This window comes from Xiphophorus couchianus, chromosome 8, assembly GCF_001444195.1.
Source record: "Xiphophorus couchianus chromosome 8, X_couchianus-1.0, whole genome shotgun sequence".
NCBI lineage: Eukaryota > Metazoa > Chordata > Actinopteri > Cyprinodontiformes > Poeciliidae > Xiphophorus > Xiphophorus couchianus.
In genome coordinates this window covers 15,763,179-15,777,027 of record NC_040235.1, presented here as the reverse complement: position 1 = coordinate 15,777,027, position 13,849 = coordinate 15,763,179, and the positions used below count along the sequence as shown (strand labels likewise).

At 38.1% G+C, this 13,849-nt stretch overlaps 1 protein-coding gene across 1 annotated transcript; it reads right to left on the bottom strand.

Moving 5' to 3' along the window:
- Positions 1 to 2,565: 2,565 nt before the first annotated feature.
- Positions 2,566 to 11,104, bottom strand: ddx54 (DEAD (Asp-Glu-Ala-Asp) box polypeptide 54). The gene is made up of 20 exons (XM_028026308.1): positions 10,849 to 11,104; positions 9,161 to 9,287; positions 8,985 to 9,055; positions 8,714 to 8,902; positions 8,534 to 8,583; positions 8,405 to 8,446; positions 8,217 to 8,312; positions 7,379 to 7,500; positions 7,236 to 7,297; positions 6,656 to 6,787; positions 5,921 to 6,131; positions 5,696 to 5,827; positions 5,386 to 5,607; positions 5,232 to 5,305; positions 4,956 to 5,144; positions 3,815 to 3,960; positions 3,609 to 3,722; positions 3,390 to 3,497; positions 3,195 to 3,283; positions 2,566 to 3,104 (listed from the first exon to the last, which is right to left on the bottom strand). The coding sequence occupies exons 1-20, from the start codon at positions 10,957 to 10,959 to the stop codon at positions 2,851 to 2,853; spliced, it is 2,541 nt and encodes an 846-aa protein (XP_027882109.1). The 5' UTR covers positions 10,960 to 11,104; the 3' UTR covers positions 2,566 to 2,850.
- Positions 11,105 to 13,849: the final 2,745 nt, after the last annotated feature.

The window sequence follows — 13,849 nt, the reverse complement described above, 5'->3', positions numbered from 1 at the left end:
AAAAACAGCAAGTCATTTAGGTCCAGAAAAACATATTTTTTTAACACCAGATGTAATGTGATTCACACCTCTGGAAAGGTCTACTGTTGTCTTGCCAGTTCACAAAATATTTTACTTAAAGTGTTGGAAATTATCAAATCTTTAGTTAAATGTAAGACAGGCCTTAGTGTTTTTTTCATGGGTGACTGACACATACTTCTAATTTTTATATATATATATATATTTCTGGAATAAATTAAGATATCAGTTTCTCTAATTTTACTTTTTATAGGTATGTTAGAGTAAAATGAACATTAATTAAGATGTGAATAGAATGTTCTTTTTATTCTATGAATTTCTGACAACATGTCTCTGAAGTTCCAAGCAAAAATGTAGTATTTATTTGCAGAAAATGAGAAATGGTCAAAATAACAGAAAAAGATGCAGTGCTTTCAGACCTCAAATATTGCACAAAAAACCCAAAAAACATTCATGTTCATTTAGAAACAACAACACTAATATTTTAACTTAGGAAGAGTTCAGAAATCAATATTTGGTGGATTAACCATGAGGTTTTCAATTGGGCTCGATGCAGTGGTCTCTTAATTTTTTCCAGAGCTGTATAATTGTTTCTCAAGTGTTCTTGAAATTCTTTCGCTCAGGGCCTGCTGTGTTGTTTTTGAGGTATTTTAGCCTACTCCCTGTTATATTTAAGCATTTTTCATTACAAGGTTAGCACACCCAGTAATTAGATTTAACTTCAAACTTTTTCACTTTGAACTGGACTGGTGGACATAAAAAAAAAAAAATGAAATCATCACTTTAAAACTTCATTTGGTATTTAATCATGTAATCTTCGATAGTAAGAATTTATCTCAAACTTTCAAACTAGTAAAATCTTCAGGGAGGCAAATATTATTTTACAGCATACTTCAAACTTAAAATTTGTCACATTGTAATATTTGTGAAAAATTACCTACTTTTAAATGCCCTGTGAATGTTCATGCAAAAATGCGGACAGTGGAGCGGCAGATGTCATTCGTGTTGCCTCTGTCATTCTTCAAGTGCTCTTCTGCCTTGAAAGCGATAGCCTGGCAATCTTATCATTGGTGGGAGCATACGAAGAAGGGAGGACAGCCAGACTGCAGCGATGGCTTCTCGGGAAAGAAAATGAAACACATATCTGCAAACAGACAATTGCTTTGATAATAGATTAAGATTAATGTGATAACTGTGGGAAAAATCTCAGCACTGTGTTTGCATATATGTAAACGGTTAACTTGGAACAGTTCCTGTAAAAATTTGAACGCAGGTTTCATTTAACATTGTAAAGTCAAGTCATTTTATTTTTGCCAGTTTTTATGAAAATGTGCCAATGCTCTACAGCTCCATTCCTGAATAATTCAGAACCTATAAAACCTTTTGGTTTGCACACTCATTTTATCCTGCAGGACCTTTGCTAATCCAGTCACTTTACAGTGTTGAATCATAGACATAGTGTAAGTAGACTCAAAACTGTAAGAATGCTGCATAAATCATCAGAAATGTCAGAAAGTGAAACCTAAAACATCAAAGATGGATACTTCTACAGTTACCTAGCATTCATTGATTGCTTCTAGGATTATTTTTTTTGCACATTTTAAAAGTTGTGCAACAGCTCTTTTTCCAACCTGCCACAGGCGCTCTGGTCAGCCATTTTGCAAGCAGCTGTGTTCTCATTCTCAGGCTCTTTGTCATATCTCAAGTGGATGCTGTGTCAGTCCTGGGAACCCTAAGCGAAGATAAAGCTGTCGTTCCTGATGCCTGCAGGGCACCCGAACCACTGGAGAGTGCCCAAGACAGGGAGAGGGATAATCAGGTACATAACAGAGGAGGGGGCGGCGGTTTCACAGAAGACGGGATATTAAGTAAAGCCTTACAGAGTCTTGCTATCACTGCACAAGGATTAACTGATATCTGGACAACATACTGTCCTTCACCCCTGCTGGAGCTGATCCCAGATATTTTGAGGTCTGTTTGCTTCTGTTGGTTGTAAACAAGTGAGGATTAGTTTGCACTAAGTTTTTCCCCTCCAGAGTCAAAATGAGGATGTTACGTTTTTATTTATCTATATATGAAATGCAGTTTATTTGCTATAAAGGTACTGTCTCATGAACATTTATAAGCAAGAAGAAAAAAACCCTAATCACAGGAAAGTGCATCCCAGTTTTAGACACACAACCACAACATATATATATATATATATATATATATATATATATATATATATAGATAAATAGATATACCGTAACTAGTGCCATTGTATTTGTCATTCTTTCAGAAATAAGTTTTTTTTTTAATTTATTTATCCATATATATATATACTGTATATACTGTATATATATATATATACAAACATTTTTTCCCCTCATATTTGACCAGGCTAGAAAGATTATGAAATCTAATTCCTTACTCAAGTCTGCATAGGAACCATGTTTACAAATCTCCATTAGCTTATTCCAGACGGACTTTTAGAGATGCAACACATCCAAGAGGAAAACCAAGACGTCTCTTCTTACACATTTCTAATGAAGACAAGACACAGGATAATGTCTCTTTCAATGTATTTAGCTATTAAAATCAAAACATACAGTTTCAGCCACGTTTTAGAGGAATATAGTCCATCTGATTGGATCGTCCCTCTCTGGAGTCAGGAAGCTGTGTGTATGGTGATGCATAAACCTTCGCAGTCCACAAGGTTTTTATCACGCCAGATTGTCCTGTAGCTCAGGGTCACAAAATTCACCATGACAACTGTAAAAACATGGAGATTCATGGAACTCCTCATTAAGCCCCTCGTGGTGCAGTCAGCCCTCTGCAGTCGTCTCTCTCTCACAGCCTCTTCCTCATCTTGCCCTTCTTCTGGCCTCCACGTCCGAAGCCCGACTTCTTCATCTCTCCCACCCACTGTTTGTTCTTGCTGCGGATTTTCTTCATGCCGCCGCCCTGCAGGAACTGCTGCTTCTGCTTCAGCTTGCGGTGCTTCAGGATCTGTGAGCTGGATTTCAGCTCAGATCGGATCCTGCGCCCGCCTGCCGTCACCTGGGGGCTGTGGGAGCTGGCTCCTCGCCGGCCCCGGCCACGACCTGCAAAACAAAATAAAGAGTGCAACATTTTCTTTCTACTGTCAGATAACATTGGCATCACTTCAAATAGGAAAGGGGGATGTGTCGTACCTCCTGCAGATCTCTTCCTTCCACCCGTTTCTCCATCTGAACCAGATCCTGCATCCTCGACTTTATATTTCTTCTTCCATTCCTCGTAGCTGACAGGTTGTCAAGTGACACAGCATCACAATAATACAGCTGAAAAGATGGAAGGTCAGAACAGAGACAACACGCTCACAAATGGAAACTTTGGTAAAAGGATACAAGTTTTTCCGTTTCTTGTTGTGCACAATCTGTCCGCTCTCGGTTCTGATCTTCTTGTTTTGCTCCTCCTTTCCTGACTCTTTCACAAAACGCTTCCTCTTTCGGTCCCTATGGGTTTAAAAAAAAAACATTAAATACAGTGTCAAATATTGAAATGAGAGACATTTAGAAAAGGAGGCATTAAGGTTTCATTTTAGAGTGTCGATGAGTTTAAATCACCATCTCATAATATTTTTGTGCTGGTTTAACTGGTTGCCCTCGTCTCCCATGAGGTCGAGGACAGCTGAGGAGGCCTGCTGTTCAAAATGACTGCCTTCTCCACCGAGGCTTAATCTGGTAACAGAACATCACAACACTAGTTTAAATACAAAACATTTTGCGGTAATTGTAGATAAATAAAAAGAAAACCTGTGTCCTCTCCTCACCCTCTCTCAGAGTTGAAGTCTTTAGGTCGGTAAGGGATGTAATACTCCTCCTCTTTGCCCGTTTCCCTGCTTTTCTTGCTCTTTAGGCGTTCTCCATCTTCCTGCACGTTCCTTCTCTTAACTCCGAGCACCTCTGAGAACACCCCCTGGTGGAGACATTGAGAGTTGCATGTACAAATCTACCACAAAATGCTGGCTATGATAGTTGAGATAAAAACCCAGCTATAATTTTTTTAGTATGTCTAACCCAAAGTGAAAAACATCCCATGATTATCTATTTTTTTACTGACCTATCAATTTCCCTAATCTACTTAAACTTGTCTGAACTGAAGTTCCAGTTGTCTTGAATCCAAATATTGATTCCTGTGTGCTTTTAGCTTTGAGTGGTTTTTATTCAGGAATCAAAAACTAAAATATTAATGGGTAAAATGTCAAAATGAATTCATGATGTGGCAAGTCTTAAACTAATTACATCATTTTGGAGTGACTTGATGTGAAAAGAGTCATTTTTGGGGAAATGTATGAAGTGGAATAAAGCCTGGAAACTCGAGCATTTATCAGTACTCTGTTGTTTTGCATATTTATTCAGACGTGGAAAATGATACCAGCAATTCGCAAACTTTTCTGGACTTTTCAAGACAGTGCACTAATCCTATCTCATCAGATCTTCCAGAGCTTTTTATAAGTATTCTTGGATTTCCTAGTTGTGAAATTAATATTTAATATTTACAATTTCTTTGTGATAATTTAGATAAGTGGCCTTCAATAGGAGGCCCAGGGTCCACGAGCCACTTATTTTGACTCATTGAAAACCTTATTTTTTGCCCTTTAAGATTTTTATGTAAGTAGCCCTGATTTAGATTGTAAGTCTTCAGGCTCTTCAACCCAGAGAGTGTCTCGAAAGCAGGTTAAACTGAGGCAGATCTGGCTGTCTCTGTTTAGTTATAGACACGTATCTGCTTAAACCAATGAATAAAGAGAATCGGGCATATTTACTATTCTCATACACACACAGATATCTTTTAAGTTCTGATACTCTAGTTCAGAATTTGCTCACAAATACTTAATTTAGTTGCTAAATTGACTTTTAACATATGAAGTTTACTTTGTTACTAAGGGTCAGTTGATCTGTATTGATTACCTGCAGATCTTCCTCCTCGTTATCACCAGCAGTGGCCCTGGGGGGAGCCGACTGCCGCAGCCTGCTTCCCGCCGCCACGTCCTCTCTCTGCTTGTTGAACTTGTCCACCACCTGCTTGTCCTTTGACCGTTTCTTCCGCATCACCTCACTTGCAGGCGTCTTACTGTTAGAGTTGATTTCAAAAATAGTCTAAATGAAAAGGACAAATAAAACAGTATTTAAAGACTTTGGTTCACAGCAAATTCCAGCTCTAAGGGGAACCATCCGTGAACTCACTGATTTGGACTTATAGCTCTTAATTGCGTCGACCAACTGAAGGCGCTCCAGCTCATTTTTCTCCAAACCAGAACCTAGCAAAAGCATTTAAAATTAAACGTCGGCCATGATGTGCTGTGAGCCCATTTTTAAAAAGCTCCTTCCTCAAACTGACCGAGTAACGGATGTACGGCCATGCTGGACACGTCAGTGCTTTTCACCCGCCTGATTGACTCTGCCGACGGGTTCGGTCTGGACTTCAGGTACTGCTTGTAGGCATTCTCTGAGACACGATGCAGGTTCTGCAGGTCCAGGGAGTTTTCATGAGCCGTGATCAGATGGGAGCCTTCGTCATCCAAGATGCTCTGAGGGACTCTTCCAAACACACCGTCTGAATCTGGAAAAAAATGAATAAAAACAGAAAAATTAAACCTCAAACAGTTTTTAATCACGACAAGAGCCGAAAGGCCGTCTACAACATTTACCCTGTGTGTGGTCAGCTGTCGCAAACTGAACAGGCCTTCCAAGGAACAGGTGGAGATCATAGACATACGGCATTTCATCTGGACACACCATGCTGTACGCTGTACCACTGCGTCCCGCACGTCCCACACGGCCTGATTGGATAAGACAAACGGTACTTCAGTCTCCTGAGCTCCAGTAATAAGTGAGGAAAACAAATATATGAGGTGAAAGAATGAAGCACCAACCGACTCTGTGCAAGAAGAGTTTTGCTTTGGAGGGAAAGTTGTAATTGATGACATTGTCCAGCAGGGGGATGTCTATACCACGAGCTGCTACATCAGTGACAATAAGCACCATGGCTTTCCGGTGCACAAACTTCCCGATGTTGATCTTCCTAGCAGTCTGGTCGAGGGCGCTGTAGATGTAGGCGCACTCGATGCCTTCTGAAGACAACAGCTGCAGGACACATGGAAGCACTTTTTACTTTACAGTATTCAAAGAGATTTTTTTTTTTTTTTTCCTCGTTCAACAGGGTTCTTACACATTTTTAATTTGGAATTCTTCCTTCTATGGATGGAAACAGAAAAAGGGATGGACAGATAGAAGGATGTATGAGGAAAATTGAGGAACGGATGGAGCGATGGGGGGAAAATAAAATAAAGATTTTTAAAAAGTGAAATCTAACAAAGCATTTTTGATTAAGTTCCTAGTGCAAATATCATAATACACTTGAAATAAGACAAGTTATGAGTAAAATAATCTGCCAGTGAAAAAAAGACATTTTAACTTATTATATGGGAAAAATACCACATTCCACTGGCAGATTATTTCACTTATAACTAGGACTTTTTCATCAATATTATGGAATTATTAACTTAAAACAAGCTCTTGTATCTTGCTGGAAAACAAACAAAAAAAAAACACTATAGAATAAATTTATGAAAGAGCAAACACAGAGTTGGTCTGGTGGTGAATCTCACCTCATTCAGGTACTCCACATGATGCTTGGTGGCAGCAAAGACCACCGTCTGCTCCTGAGGCTTTGCCACATTCCTCAGGAGGTGCAGCAGCAGCGCCGGCTTGTCGTCCACACGCAGGTGGAAGAACGACAGCTGATGGACGACATGATCAGAAAACATTTGAGGAGAGCTGGACATTCATTTTACTGAAATTAATGAAACTTGGCAGGGTGATTAAAACCATTTTCATTGACGTCTTTAGAAATTTCTGTGAAACTAAACAAAAATTTAGTTATTTCAATGTCAGATGATAAAATGAGAGAAGGTTCATGAATCCACGTTAGGATTGTGGCTGCATAACGTCAAAGGGACAAACTAACGCAAGCTTTTAAAACATTAATGTTTTATAATGAGACAAAAGCATATAAATATTATTTATCTGATTGTAAACAATAGCTTCTTCTGCTGATTGATCTGCTGTTGATTTAAATCAACAAAATTTCTGCCACACATCCAAACAAAAATTCACTGATGACTACCCCAACATATGGAAAGAAGAGCTACTGCAGAAAACGGGTCATATATTCAGTCTCTAACTTACCTTAATCTGGTCACTGAGTTTTGCATCAACATCCAGGCGAATCAGCACAGGTTCTGTCAGCCCTGGAGACAGAAGTTGATTCAGTCCAAACCAGATTAAACATTTGATGGCAAGTCACGAAAGAGCGAAACAGCTCATCTCACCGGCTCTGGCGAACTCCACCAAGAGTTTGGGCAGAGTGGCGGAGAACAGGAGGGTCTGTCTGGTGTCTGGAAGCCTGCGGATGATCTCCTGAAGCTGATCGGCAAAACCCATTTCAAACAGCCTGAGAGGAGGGAGCGGGGGAAGACAAAAGAAAGTCAAATCTTTTCACTGCAAAAGATTTCATGCGTAGCTTCAAGACCCACAAGTTGACTAGAAGTGGATTTAAGGAGTGAATTTTCTGCACTAGAGAGAAATAAATGCCTTTTCAAAGATGAAATTTTGTAGAAAATGTCTTGATCTTCATTAACCAATCCTTCACTTTAAATTAAAATGTCATTCATCGTCTGTCTTGATTTTTGCAAGATTTTAATTTGCTTTATCGTTTTATATAAGGACTAGAATCAGTACAAATTTGACCATTAAATTTTTTTTTTGACGTTTATGTGAATTAACCAGTGAAGCTTGTGTATTAAATTTGCACAAAATCCTTCCACAGGCTATAAATGGACACCCCTGTGTTTGATCATGTGCTAGAATGGTCTAGTCAAAGTAAAGACAAAAGGTTCAGTCTCTAGATTTGCAAATCTGGTAGAAAAAATATCAAAGTAAAAATATTTTATTTTTTTATTTTGAACAAATAAAAATAAATATGAATAAATAAATAAACATGCCTTTTGAAAAGCTATGTTTCATTTACCATCCACTTCATAATTACTGATTCTTATTGGACTATCACATAAAATTACAAGTAAAAACAATGAATGTTGTGTTTGTTCTATGATAAAGTGAAACAAAGCTACTCGTGTGTGAATACCTTTGAAAGGAACTGTGATTTACCTGTCAGCCTCATCAAACACCACATACTCCACACCGTGCAGCTTCAGGTTCATGTCTGTGATGACGTGCATGAGACGTCCAGGGGTGCCAATAATTCTGTAGAAAGACAGCAGATCTCAGATCTTTACTTTCTTAACATGCATATGGGTAAAACCATTTGAAGGATGATGCTAAATTGAAAAACGTACATGTCTGGGTTTTCATGAAGCGCGGCGAACTGATCCTCCATGCTGGACACGGGGGATATTTACTGTTACCACACATTTAAAGAGACAACAAAACAACAACAAAAATAATACAAAAGAGGAGTTACAAACCTGTCTCCACCAAGAATTAAAGCAGTCTTCAAGCGTGTGAATTTACCCAGCTATATAACAAAAGAAAAAACAAAATCAGAAGAAACTTTACTCAACATTAATTAACATTTAACATGTTTCAAACCAAAAGAATAAAAACACAGCAGCCATCTTGAAAACCTGAATACATGCCAAACAGACCTCTTTTGTGAACTTCATGGTCTGGAGGGCCAATTCTCTGGTGGGGGTCAGGATGAGAGCTCGGGCTCCTGTTTGGGCTTGAGGGGCCTTCAGTTTCTCAAACATGGGCACCAGAAAAGCAGCCGTCTTCCCGCTGCCTGTCCTTGCCATGGCAACCACATCCTTCCCGTCCAGAATCACAGGAATGGTCTGATGAGGGGAAAAGAAGAAATGTAACGCCAAGAATGTCACAACTATTTCACAACATGATCCGAAGATTAGACTGACATACCTTCCTCTGAATTGGAGTAGGGACTTTGTAACCCTTCTTCATGACACCCTTATAAACAGGAAAGCTGAGACCTGGAATTACATATAAAGTTATGAAACTACTGACTGTAGATCAAGAAAAATCAGATCTAAAAAGTCAATAAATAACATGCCATAAAGCAGTGAAAAGCAGCTCACCCATGGACTGAAACCCTCCAGACTTTTTCTTCTTCTTGTTTTGGGCTCGGACGAGTTCCCTGGTGTCGGGCTCAACATCAGATGTGCAATCTGACGCCACAGGGAAGCGTGGCAGTTTCCTCCCTGGCTGTTAGCATCAGCAAGACAACATGTCCATCACTAGTTGATAACACTGAATTATAAGGAACTGCATGGTTGTTATAGTAAGGACAAGAGGTGCGCCGATCGATCTGCCACCGATCATTATCAGCCTATTTCCATGAAATTATTATTATTATAATAATTATTATTTGACTCAAGTATAATTTAGGGTACATACAACCTTACTGTTAAATATTATTTTACTGATTGCAGGTTGTTAGTTGTCATTTTGACTGAATAGCTGCTGTATTGTGCCTGCAAGTATTTTACATGTTTTATGTCTAAATTAGGTGAATTTATTACCAGATCATTGTTTTAATTTTGCCAGATCACATAGTAGAATTTATACCTAAAGCGAAAAATTAACAGCCAATCCAGATGATCGGCAAAGATCAGCCCCATGGATGATCAGTATCGGAATCGGCAGCAGAACACCTGATCGAAGCATCCCTACTAGGGACACCTAAGACATTTTTGTCACAGCATGACCTCATATTTGCACGGATTTTATTGGGATTTCATGTGATTAATCAACACAAAGTAAAACAGTCTCATCCACTAAGGATGTGAAACAAACATGGACATTAAGGGTAACTTTAGTCCATCTAACTGCAACATCAATGCAACGGATGAACATCTTGATAATTGAAAGTTTGTATCCTTTTAAATATTTTGTCCAAGCTGTTCTTTGTAACTGTCAGTACTGCACACACTGATGCTCCAATGACTGTTTAGGTCAAAACACACTCATATGCTAAAGTGACCCAGATCTAAATCTCGATATGTTCAGGAAGCCTTAAACATAAATTTACAATCACTTACACTTTTCCCTCAAATATGAAAGAAGAATAGACAAGCATTTATGTCTCTAAATGTCCAAAACTGGTAGAGACATAGAAGTCAGAAAGTCAGTCAAAAAAATTAGCATTCAATGTGAATAGACTAACCGAGGCAGATTACAAATTGACATTTGTATTTCCCAATGAAATACTTTGAAGTTTGTGACTGGAGTGTGGAAAAAGTCTAAGGGGTGTGAATATTTTTGTAAGACTGCGGATTCAAGCACTACTATTTTAGTCATCCTGAGGGAAAAGGGTATTTGCTGCCATGTTTTGGTGAGTATAAAGAGTCAATGTAATGTCAAGTTTTTGTACTTTACCGTTCTCTGCAGGCGATCGAGTATAATGTTGTTTGCAAGGAGGTTATAGTGGCTAAAACAATGTGTCACTGTTTGGTCAACGCGGGCATCGCTTCAGGACAACAGTGGCGTAATTGGACATTGAAACGGTAAACAAGCCTACATGTGGTAATTTAATGATAATAATCAATTGTTTGTAGTAAAACTAACCAAAACTATACAAAGGGGGCAAACGGATTTGAATCGGAGACCTCTTAATCAACAGTCAAATGCTCTACCACTGAGATATACTTCTATCTGCACAGACAGCCGCCCATGCTGCCACTAGCGAACCGATGAATACATTTAGATGTAGAAAACATGTTGATTATTTTTCTAGGAAAAGTGGTTCAAAACTCTTGTGACTTACAGAATCATCGTCTTTAATTTCAGCAGCCAGCTGAAAGTCTCCATCAGAGTCGACCTCCTGCTCCCTGTTATGTCTTTTTTTCTTCGTCAGCTTCTTCTTTCTCTGAGCCATCTTGCCACCTTGATGTCTCTACAGTCGGGTTTTAAATGTATATACAGATTACAAAAAAACAGCTTATTTCTTCTCCCTACACCATGTCACTCCTAGTAGATACGTTGAACACGTGGGGAAGTAAAATCTTTCTTCTGCTTTTGTCGTCGCTTGAAGCTCGACGTCGCCACCTACTGCCACGGAGGATTAAGCGCCGTTCAAATCAGCAGAAGGTGGTCAGAGTCCGCTTCTGTTTGTCACAGGCGTTTATTAAAGTTTGTAATAAGTGCAGGTGCTTTATTGGTGATTCTGTTATTTTTAAGTTCCCTTCTCTTTTCAGTTTTATAAATTGCGCTAGTGATGAGGGGTTAAGTCTTTCAATGAACACTGCCTTGCCATTCTCAACCTTACTCTTTACAAAACTAGTTATGGCTCTGTTATTTTTTTCTTTACCTTTGTTAAATGGTCAGGTTCAAGGCCCTATATGTTCCTGTCAACAAGCAAAAGATGGTGGAAGTCCACAAGTTTGTCCATTGTGAGTACTTCCAGCTTCTTGTCTCTTATTATGAGGCAGTGAAAGGCTGGGCTAGGTCCTCTAATTTTGGTAATCTCATTTCTGTAGCAAGAAAAACTCTAAAGTATTTGACACTATCAAGGGTATCATGTCGCCTCCACCTCAGCATTCTGGGTAACTTTTCTGATGATGGCTGCAGCACATTTTTCATTTTTTTAATAAGGTAATGGCCTTAAAATCTGATTTCCCTTCCTGATATGGATAGTCCTCAGTGCTTGGAGTCATTTGCTTCTTTTCCATCAATTACACTGGATGAGTTGGCTACATTTATTGGCAACTTATCTTAAACATGCTGAGGTAAAGTCTGTACTAAAGAAATTCAATATTGATGGCAGCGTTATTGGTCATTATTGGCCGACTTCAAAGCTGCCTTTTTCTTACTAAATTATCAGAAAAAGTTGTAGAAAGTTAGTGCAGATCACTTTTAAGTAAGTTACAGATTTTCTGCACAGAAAAAAATGTGCAGGATTTCTTGTTAAAACCAAGATTAGTGTCTCTGAGCTTAAGAACTTTCCTGATATAAAATAATACTTATACTTTAATATCACAAAAGACTGTGAGAAAAGTACAGACATTTGAATAAAACAGTATTTTATAATCCCCCAATCGAGCTGCTGTTGATGCAAAATACATTGTTCTGTGTTAAAAAAGAAATCTTTCAGTCCCAAATATTAAACGGACAGCTGTGACTGAAAATACCCAATCAGACTGCAAGCTGCATGGGGATCAAATCTGAAGTGTTGCATTTATTTTTCTTATTTTTGCAGCTGGAGCAAGCCTGCAGCATAAAACGGACACTTCAGTAACATGTTGTTTTATTCTGAAAACGTGTTTTATTGCCATTGTCTATTTTTTGAAAAAAATGTAATCATGTGGAAATTAATGAGGATGCATGATTAGCTGCTGCATTGATAAAGTGTATAAAAATTGAAGTAAAAATAAAATGTGAGCACTGAATTGCATTTAATTAATTAATGCTTGCAAATGTTCTGTGTTGTTTCAGTGACTTAAAACAAATTTTGCACTTTATTTTTTTTAAGTTGGTTTTAAACACTAGAAGCTAACTTTTTCAAATCTCTGAGTAAAGATTTGCTGTCAGGATGATAACAGATGTTTATAGCAGCCAAAATGTGTGCTCTGCTGCCTGATGCCAGCAGGCTGATGTACAATAAATAAGACAACACCATGGTAACAGCTTGAAGCTAAATGCATTTATACACTCTCTTACAGTCTGGCAGGGTGAGTAAAAAATAGACTGGTTCAGAAACTGGAAGGCCTGCAGGGTATGCTATAAGGAAAGTGGAGCAGCCAGCTGTTAGTGTTGTCCTTATAGGTAATGTAATGGATTAAAAAAAGAGATTAAGATGTGGCTGCAAAGGGAGGTTCGTTGTTTCAATAAGGCGTCTTAAGAAGAAAAAAAAGCCAGATGGTGGAAACGATGTACTCCCAATTCAGTTTCCACAGTTCCGGGCATGAACTCAAGTTTCAGTTTCTTAAACTAGGTCTGGCCTGTCTTAATCACTGGTTCAACTTCAAGTGAACCGCTTCAGTCATTTCTTTGAAGTCTTAACTCTGTGTTTGGGGCAAAACTCTAAGTGTATAATGTAAAATAGCATATTTTCATTTCTCTTTTTTCTTCATTTTTTTTATTTCTCTCTTTTCTTCTTGTTCTGTTTTTTGTTCTTTTCTATTTTTCCTTTTCTTCACTTTTTCACAATCTTTTTTCTCTTTTATTCATGTAATGAAACGTCGAACAGAATATCAACAGCCTCTTACTCTCTCAGTAACACCCACGTACAAATCAGAAAGCCCTTGAGATCTCAATCATTTATTGAATAGAGTGTACGAATACATATGAAACATAAAGAACAGGTGTTATTGATTTCAGTATTTTTAATTTGATTATATTTCAAGGACATTTGGTCCAAACTTGCATGAAAGACAACAATAATCGAAAACATGAGAAGAATGTGTTGCATAAAGATGTTTGCTCTTTTTTGGGCAGAGCTTTTTCATGCTTGATTAAGAGATTGAATCTAACTACAGGATATGTTTTTGAACTGGTATTTTTATTGCTTGAGAAGTTAAGGTAGCACTGTTCATTGTAAATTACATACACACCAAATTACACCTTTACCACTCAGATGAATGAGTCATAATGTGATAAGTGATTTACTCTCTAATGGTGACGATGAAGTGTTTTAAAAAGTTCATGCTAGAATAAATTCTCTTTCTACACTAAACCACCATAGACATTATCAAATCATGACTTGCCAAGTCACGTAGTTGCAGTTGAATAATAATCTATGTCAAATTATCAGTGGAGAAAATCTTAAT